The 10232-nt window shown below is 41.0% G+C and overlaps 1 protein-coding gene across 1 annotated transcript; it reads right to left on the bottom strand.

Moving 5' to 3' along the window:
• Window positions 1-1730: 1730 nt before the first annotated feature.
• On the bottom strand, window positions 1731-2585 carry LOC120359234 (uncharacterized protein DKFZp434B061-like). The gene has a single exon (XM_039456044.1). It carries the CDS (start codon window positions 2583-2585, stop codon window positions 1731-1733), a length of 855 nt encoding a protein of 284 aa, XP_039311978.1.
• Between the last annotated feature and the right edge of the window lie 7647 nt (window positions 2586-10232).

Here is a 10232-nt window from a genome sequence, read left to right on the forward strand (position 1 = left end):
CAAGGTCATCGGGGCAGCCTCCCCTATTCGATATTTACCAAAATAAAATTTTCTCTAACAGAACATTACCTATTTTAGTAAAAATTTTAAAAAATGTGAAATAAAGATAAAGAAAAGAAGAGGAATAGAATAATATAAAAAGGAAGAAAGGAAGGAGGAAGGATCGAAGGAGTGTAGAATGAAAATAAAATTGAAAGGAGAAAGGAATTGAAGGTGGTGCAGAAGGTACAGGTTTATGAATAAAATAATATGAAAAGTAAGAAAGGAAGGAGGAAGGATCAAAGGAGTCCCCCGTAGGGGTCTGGAGTCGTTTCGGGGCCTCTCGAGACTGCGGAACGACTCCAGATCCAGGAATTGGCATTCCTGCGGTTCCCGAGCTTGCTAGGGGGTCTGCGGTCTCTCGTAGGCCGCAGATTCAAGGATTTCAGCGACCCTGGCGCCCAAGCTGACACACCGTAATCCGTCACGTGCTGAAATTACGTGCGGGACGGACCGGGGGCCTGGGCTTCACCGCCCGGGCCGCGAGAAGTAAACCTCTATAAAAAATCCAAGGGTGGCATCTGTGGCGCGGGGTCCAGTGCCATGTAACAGCAGTGCTGGGCTCGGCGTCGTGGACGCCAGCTACGCGAGTTGGCTGGCAGCTTGTTGCCACTTTGACGTGGGGGGGGGGACCGTAGGGGTCCGGGGTCGGTCTGCGGTCTTCCGAGGCTGCGGACCGACTCCGGATACAGGAAGTTGCGTTCCTGCGGTTCCCGAGCTTGCTAGGGAGTCTGCGGTCTCTCGTGGGCCGTAGATTCAGGGACTTCAGCGACCCTGGCGCCCGAGCTGATATACCGTAATCCATCATGTGCTGAAATTATGTGCGGGATGGACCGGTGGCCTGGGCCTCACCGCCCGGGCTGGGAGAAGTAAACCTCTATAAAAAATCTAAGAGTGGCGTCTGGGGCCCGGGGTGTCGCTCCGTGTAACTTCGGGGCGGTGTTTCGTGTCTCAGGCGCCAACGTCTTTATTTGGTTGGCAGCTCGCTGCCGGGTGTAGGTGCCGGTCCGGGGTGGTCCCTGGCGGATGCTTGCGCTCGTCTGGGGCCTCCCTGGGCCGTCTCCCCCGCCCCCGGATGTCTCGTCGTCCATGACGGCCTTTGGCCGACGGTCCCCGGACGTCGGTCCGAGTAGGCCCCGGGGCGAGGGTGGGGTTCCCCTCGTTAAATAAAACCCCATTTATGAATTAAATGGCCGACGACAAAAAGGACTTACCGCGCAGGGGTGAACGGACACCCCAGGGCCGGCATGGGGGGGCTAGTGTCCCGGGTCCCCCCTTGTTGACATCGATCGACGGGCGGTCAAGCGGAGTGCCCACAGGCTCCGCCGACTACAGGGCTACTGTGGGCGACCCTCGTGGTCGAGGTACCCTCGTGGCGCCCGCTCGGCGGCGCGCTTGGCGCGTCTCTCGCAATTGCGGGAGCGTTACGGGCCCGACGTCGACCGGGCGTCTCAGGAGGAGTTGAAAGAGCTGGAACGTATCGACAAATTGTTGAACGTTGCCACCGATGACGATTTCTCCGACGAGGAGAGTGACCGGTCGGGGGACTTCTCCTCCGACTCTGAGTATGGAGAGCACGTCTCCTCCTCGGATGACGGTTGATCCGGCTCAACGAGCCGTGGCCCCGCTCCAAATGCCGGGAAGAAAACAGTCTCGCTGCATGTTGGGCGGCTTGGGGTGGAGCTGGCCGTTCAGGTCGTGGCCCCCGCGCCTCCCACTGGGGAGCCTTCGGGCCTGCCACCTGGCGGACGCCGCGAGGCGGACGTCGGTGGAGGTGGCCTGGGTGGCGAGACGGGTCGCTCGCGCTCCTTGTCTTCTGGTCGGTCGTCCGGTAGGCGCCGTTTGGCGAATGCCGGGGGGCCTGGCGGGGATGATGGGGCGCGACGATCACATTTGCGCTCGCCGATCCGCCCCCGCGGGGGTAGCTCGGGAGGTAAGGGTGGAGATAACTCACCCAATGAACCTTCCCGGGATGCACCCGCGGAAACGGATGGGTGCGGGGAGGAGGAGGTACAGACCTCCAGGGACGCGACGGATCCGGTTGCCCCTCCAGCTGTGCTTCCGGAGGAAGTCATGGTTACCCCGGATATTCCGGGTGTGCCCGCCAAATCCAGGACACAGCGCGGGAGGAAGCGGGCGCGTGGCCGTTCCCGGCTGGATGGGAGCGGACCTTTTAGGTCTCCGTCTCCTCTCTCAGACGGGGCGAACATTGAGGACCGCCTCCAGGGAGTGCCCATGGAGGGTTTTAGAGCCCGACAGCTCAGAGCCAACGTATTGCGTGACTCTAAGTCGGAGGATGATGCTATACCGGAGGGGGGGGATCTGATTCGCGGCCTAGGCAGCGAATTAAGATACCCCCGACGCTGTTCACTCCCGAGCAGCGTCGCGAGCTGGATCGGGAGATAGGAGTGATCTCCCGCAGTACCACGACCGATCTGGCCGGCCTGGCCGACGGTTGGCTGCGGGAGGTAGAAACTGTCCGGACAAAGTGCACCAAGCTTAGGATGCATGGTGCCTTGTCCGGCCAGATGAAGAAGTGCACTCATCTCGCCCGAGAAGCGGTGATGACCCTGGCCTATCGGGCCGCCTCGAGCGGGATAATGGCCAAGAGGATGTTTCGGCCGCGGCACGTGAGGAGGAATTACGAATCCTCCGTGCCGAGGTCGACGATTTACGGGGGCAACTGGGGGTTGCGAAGAGAGCACTCGTGCTCCAATCGGGACCCTCAGGTGCGTCCCGGACCGGGGAGGGGGTTTCCTCCCGTCCCTCGGCGGCTCCGGCTGCGGTCCCCGTCCCCGATCCCTCGTCTTTCGAGGAGAGTACGGTAGTATTTGTCTGCACGTGTGCTTGTCTGTCAAGCAATTTTATTTTTGGATTCTTAATACTTTTTATTTTGTATGAAGTGTCTTGTCAGCATCTTCTTCAAAGTTCTCAGCAATTTGCTGCTGCTTCGGCCTTTAGTTTTGCTCTTGTCGTTGTGTGGTACTTTTCGTACAATTGCGTGACATTATTTTTATCATGGGTTACGGTCCTATCCGTCCCCTTCTAGACTCGTTTCCAGAAATCAAGTTGGGCTTGGTGGCCACCGAGCCTGCTCCACCAAGCGTGCATCCGGTGCTGCGTCTTGCGGCCTTCGCTGCCTGTCGTAGCATTCGGTTTCCTGTTCCCGCTGAACATGCCAGGGTGCGTCTCTTAGAGTGTGGTATGCTGGCCGTGGTCGCGCCGTGTTTCTCCCGCGGCCTGCTAGTGACGACCTTGGGCAGGACGATGGGCTCGGTTTAGGTTGGGGTTGCGGTCACGGCCGTCTTCCGGGTTACGACGTCGACTTAGCTCCCGCTGCTGGACCTCTTAGTCGCAATGCGGCTTACTCGACGTTATACGTCGTGGCATCGCCGAGGGCCGGGTTCAGACTGTTCTGAACCTTTGACCATCGAGAATCCAAATGCTCTGGCGAATGCGATTCTTCGTTCCCATGGGCGCCTGGAACTTTTTTAGATGAAAAAGTTTTGTAACGTAGTGTAGTTTTTTAGTTATTAGAATTCTATGTAGTGTTTTTGTTAGCGTGTAAGGACTATTACATTAGTGACTATATTGATTAGACTTTGATAAGTGACTGTTTGATGTGTCGGCAAACTTTTCGATATAAGAGAATTTTTGCTGTGTGAATTTTTCCTCATTTCTCTTTTTTATTTTAATAGTCTATATAAGCTTTAAGTCTATTGACGTGTGTTAGGATCTTTTTCCGCCCCATTTTTATTGTATAATTAACGTCGGAATTTTTTTCTGAAATTGTTTGTACGGTTTTGTCTATAACGCATCGAGTTTTTTTGATCGTCCGCGTTGGAGCGTCTCATCGTATAATAGTACTTTGTTGTCTATTTTAAAATTTATTTTCTTTGTCTTTTTATCTCGATATTCTTTCGCCTTTTGCTTCTCCTCCTTCAAGTCTTCCTTCGCGATTTGGTTCGTCGCACGTATTCGTTCTCTTAATTCTTTGGCGTAATTTTCGTAGGAGTACGTGAGTTTTGGAGGGATAGTTATTGTTGACGGTAGGGTAGCTTGGGGACGTCCATAGATTAATTTGAATGGTGTGTATTCTGTCGGTGTTTGAGGGGTCGTATTAAATGCAAAAATTGCGTACGGTATCCAGTCGTCCCAGTCTGTCTGGTCTTCATTAATATAATGACGTAAATATTCTGTAAGAGTTCGATGGGTACGTTCTAATGCTGTATTGCTCTATGGATGATAGGCTGTCGTTTGAATCTTTTCAATTGTTAATAATCGACACACATTTTTAAATACTTCACTGACAAAGTTAGTTCCCTGATCTGTTAATATTTTCTTAGGTACTCCATGTTAAAGTACTATTTTTAGTATAAATTCTTTTGCGACAGTATTAGCCTCTTGATTCGGTATGGATATCACTTTACTAAATGTTGTTACGCAATCCTGAAACGTTAATAAATACTTATTGTTGTTGTCCGTCACAGTTAGCGGTTCAACTATATCAAGGGCGCAATTTCCGAATAGGCCCTCTGTATAGGTGTATCTGTTATTATTAGAAGTGCCTTTTTTCTATTTTTTAATTTATTTTTCTGGCAAAGTTCACATTTCAAAATATATTTTTCAATGTCTGTGGTTATCAAGAATCGACCCAAAATGTGCAGATCTGAGTTAGATAAAGATTTGGTTTTCTCTAGGTTTTTGTTCTACCTGTTTTCACGAGTCATGCAACAGACTTGGTAAAATATTATTTTTGTTTTTGTTGATACGCAAGTCAATGTTCTTAGAATCAATTTCTTAAGCTGTTGTACTTTTTTCTGATAAAATGCAGAATATTTTTTGGCAAAAAGGAAAATCGTAGAGTACCTTGGACGTAACACTATTTTATTACACTATTATGCAAACCCTAGAATAACAAAAACATTGCATGAAATTTTATCTTTTAGCGTTAAATAATGCAGTCACATTGATAACTAGACTATGTTGCATACCAGACGATAAATTCTTTAAAAAAAAGTTGATAAACTTGTTTCAATAAACTGATTACTGATCAGTAACTAATTATATTTCGCTAGTTACCTGATAAAATATCATCATTTTCTGATCAGTAATAACCCTGATAGCCACCTGTCTGTGTTATTGCTGTAATGTTGCCGAAAATAAAGGGCATTAGTTTTCAGCAAATTTAGAACAAGGTGTGTGTCTCATTTGCCTTTGGTTTGACATCATATGAATTCAGCACGTTTTGCTGCCAATATGCTGCGTATTTGCTTAACGGTTTATCGCTACATAAAAAGCAACATGAGAGCAAGTTGCCAACAACATGTGCTGAGTCATGAATTTCAGCAAAAATTCAACAACATGTCGAAAACGATTAAATATATGTTTTGTACTTTTTTTCAAATATATAAAAAATAAATAAGTTAATTCTTCTGTCTGTTGAATTGTCACCACTCTGCCGAAATGTGCGATAAAACCAATTTAAAAAAAGTAATCCGAATTAATCGAGATTTCTACACTAAAAATACGGTATTAAGACCGATTGAAAATAAGATCCAGATAGATTTATTAAAACAAAATACATTAATGTAAACGTAATAAATGTTTAGTTTACAAAAAAGTATTTCTTGTATCATTTGCGTTAAAAAGAATTAAATTTAAATTAAACATTTAATTTATGGATAAGATTAAATAACAACACAAATTGTTATTTACATATAAATATATAAAATTTTATATGGACCAATGTTCCACACACACGTCACGTTTGAACAAAATGAGAGCAAGTATTCGTCTCGAGCTTACAACAAGCAAGTCCTAAAAGTTTACGGAAGTATGAGTTGGGGTGTCCGCCGCGGTGGCACCTAGATATAACGCCTGTGACCGAACTCGACTCACGAGAAAATCTCCCGCGGCGTGGCCGCCTAGCGGTGACGCCAGCACTCACTTGTTAAATCCATTTTAATCCGATCTGATAGCCAAGTAAATAATTAATTTACTCTTGTTTATTTATTACATTACATACGCTCGCGCAAACACACAATCACATACGCACACGCGCGCATACACACACAAATCATTTTCGACATTTTATTTGGCTACAAGACAATAATTAATATATTTAATATTTTTAACAAATACACGACAAAAGCGCAGCATCATTATCTTTTTTTATTATCATCACGTTGTTCTTATGTTATTGAAAATGATTGATAAAGCAAAATGTTTTCCAGGAATAGAAGTCATTTTGTTGGCAACAGAATAAGCAACAGTTGCTCTCCGTTTGCTTTGAATCTGCTGACATAAAATGTCTCAAATCTACTCTCATGTTGTTGAATATGTAGGACTATGCGTTACGTTTTTAGCAAATACACAGCAACTAGTCGAAAATTCATGCTCAACATTAAGTTGCTTGATTTTGCAAAATTCATGGCTATCAGGGCAGTTTATTGAAACAAGTTTATTAACTTTTTTTTAAAATAAGATAAAGATAATATTTTGTAGAGCAAAAATTATTACGACAAAGGATTATTATGACAAAGAATTATTACGATAAAAGATTATTATGACAAAGAAGCGAAATAATACAATTGATAAGCGATTTGCGCAAAATCTATTATGTAAATTGATATTATTGCGTCTTTTGAGTCATATAAATATGTCCGAGGAAGTATTATTTTCAGTTTCATTTGCGACGTAAATCAGTTACCATTTTTTTGAATAGTTAGGAATCATAGCTTGACAAAAATTTGTTTAAAATGACTCTATTTAATATAGCAAACGTAATAAACATGTCAATTACTACGTTTCAAATTGTATAACACAGGTAACACCAATGGAAATTGAAATACACAACAAAATTAAAAATATTTTACACAAAGATTAAGACACGCATTCAATAATATTGATAGATCATGATTACGTACTTGATTTCGACAATTTATTAGAGCCACATTTCATGCAAGTTGTAAAATACATTACGCCTAAAGAAAAAAAAGAAGATGAAGACAGTTTTGAAACTGAACAATGCATTGTTGATGATGAAGGAGATATAGTCGACTACAGTAATAAGAGAAATGCTGTGGAGTTTTGGAAAGGTGAAAAAAAGGCCTGCAAAACAACACAAGTTTTGTGAGGTTAAATCTTATCATCAACTATAAGGGAGATAAGTATAGAAGAAGGTAGAACAAATGCAGATAAATTTGCATGTATTACGGAATATATACTGAACAAGTTTCAAAAAGCTTGTGATAGAAAATCTATCATTCATGATATTAATTTGAAATTATGGAAGCAAAGGATTAAGTGGATCTACCCAAATTCAGGACAAGTATCGTGGATTTGAAAGTTTAAAAAAGTACACGGAATTGTTTCTCGAAAAATAACCGCATTTCGCATGCAAACGCAATTTACATTTAAAGATGAAGACAATATACAAAATGTCGCAAAAAAATTTCTTTTAAATGTAAAGTCTAACATCTCAGCTATAGGACTAGAAAAAGTTTATAATGCAAACAAAAGTGGTTTTAACCTTAAAGTACATTCTGGGCAAACATTAACAAAATCAGGAGTGAAAATAATTGAGGCAACAGTTCAAAGTATATCTTCACTATCACATAGTTATACTATAATGCCTCTTATTTTGGCAAGTGGAAATCTTCTTTCACCACTGTACATTGTTTTGAAAAAGTCTATAGAAACATTTAGACCAAGGGTGGAAGAAACTCTATTTCGTCCAGTTAACACGTACGTACAGACTTCCAGATTAGGAAAACTCACTGCAAAACATTTTAAAACTTGGTTCACGGAAGTATATCTACCGAATACTGGCCGTAAAAGCATGCTTCTACTTGACTCATGAACAGGACACTGCCTGAGCCAGCTAGAGCAACATATACCACAAGGTAAAGAAGTTACATTTTTAACCATTCCAAAGAAGACGACGAGTATCATTCAGCCTTTAGATATCTTTGGATTCTAAACTTGGAAAAATTTTGTGCAAACATTTTTGGATAATGTAATTCTTTAAGAGGAAAATATTACTTTGCACTCTCGTAATGAAATAATTAAATTACAATCACTAACTCATAATCAGCTTTTTTCGTCTAGATTCAAAAATCTTTTCAAATGTTCTTGGTATAAAAGTGAATATTTAAGAAAGGGTTTTGACCATTTTCAAAATCCTGTCAAATTTTGTTATTTTAAAACTAAAAAGCATATTCCCAAATGTAGTATTTGTAGAAAAGCCGTTTTTATGCGTTGTGCATCGTGTGGCAAGTATTTGTGTTTTCAACATTTTTATGAAGAATATCTTTACTGCAAATATAGTCCGTAATTTTTACAGTATCAGCGTTTTGTATTAGATATTCTTGCAGGATATGATTAAACAACAAAAAATGTAAAATTGCTTACAAGTTACAAATGAATAAATAGAAGTCAATAAAAGTATAAATTACACAGAAAAAGCTTTTATATACAATTATTTATAATTATATATAAAGTTTTTTCAGAGCAAATATATTTTTATCTTCTATTTATTTATTTGTGTCGTACCCCTCCAGAGTTATCTAATACAAAACTTGATACTATTGTATAAAATTATATTTTAATATATGTGGGAATATATTGTATGTAATCATATATAATTATATATAAATATATATGAAAACTATATGATAGTAATATATATCTACACAGAACAAAATATGCAGTAGATATTTAATGGATATCTATATATCTATAAAACATCCATATCTGTTAAGAATATCTAGTAGATATGTAATTTATTGCTCATATATCCTTATCTATCGAATATCTACGGAAGAAATCCACTGGATATCCACGTGTTGTCCACATATCCATATCCACCAAATATCTACGAAGGATATTCCCTGGATATCCACGTGTTATCCACATATCCATGTCCCTCGAATAACTATGGAGGATGTCTACTGGATATCCAGGTGTTGTCCACATATCCATGTCCATCAAGTAGCTACAGAGGATATCCACTGGATATCTAGGTGTTATCCACATATACATGTCCACCGTATAACAACAGAGAATATCCACTGGATATTCACGTGTTGTGCACATATTCATGTCCACCGAATAACAACGAAGGATATCCACTAGATATCCACGTGTTGTCCACATATCCATGTCAACCGAGTATATTCAGAGAATATCCACTGGATATCTATGTGTTGTTCACATATCCACCGTATAATTACGGATGATATCCACGTGTTATCCATATGTTCATATCCATCGCATAACTACAGATATGCACTGGATATCCACGTGTTATTCACATATCCATGTGCCGAATAACAACAGGGGATATCCATTAGATATCCACGTGTTGTCCACATATTCATGTCCAACAAATTTTTTAAGATTTTGATCCGCCATATTTGATCGGTCACTTTGAATTTTGAAAATCTATTTTCAGATTTGTAATCAGCGATTCGAAAAACCCTCAGATACAAATTTTTAAAACAATCGATTTGATACAAATAAATGTGACACAAAAGGTTAAAAAATATAAAAAATTTAATTTGCTCTATTTCAGCGAAAAAAAGTCGGATCATAGCATTCAAATATGCATTGGAAAGGGTAAGAATAACATTTTAATGTGACTTTCAGCTGGATGCTGGAAAAAAATTGTTAGATGTTTTATAAGTCGTGGAAAATGGCCCAAAATCTCATTTTTGCATCTTTAAGTTAGAATATCTCAAAAATTTGACGTGATACGACATTTTTGCGGTCACATTCGTAATCAACGCATCAAAATCTGTAAAAAACGATTTTGTTTACTTTAAAACCAAAAAGATGTTGAATTTTTGTCGAGTGTTATTTATATAACTTATATTAAAAATGTCTAAGACTAAATAATCAAAGGGTTAATAAAAGTGTTTGCGCGATGCTCAAGATGCAAGTTCCTTCCTGTTTAAATCAGCTTTACTTCAAATATAACTTTTTATTAACAATATCACAAGTGTACGATTAGCTCAGTATTAGCGTATTAGGTTATTGTCCCGAAGATCTTATTTTAGAATCCCGCCGACGCCAATGCGTTTTCAAAAATTGTAAAATAATGCGTAATTGTAATTAGCAAAATTAGGAATGTTATATGCAAAACAGCACATAACAGATTAAACTATAATATTTGTTAAAAAACTAAAAAA

This window comes from Solenopsis invicta, chromosome 12, assembly GCF_016802725.1.
Source record: "Solenopsis invicta isolate M01_SB chromosome 12, UNIL_Sinv_3.0, whole genome shotgun sequence".
Classification (NCBI taxonomy): domain Eukaryota; kingdom Metazoa; phylum Arthropoda; class Insecta; order Hymenoptera; family Formicidae; genus Solenopsis; species Solenopsis invicta.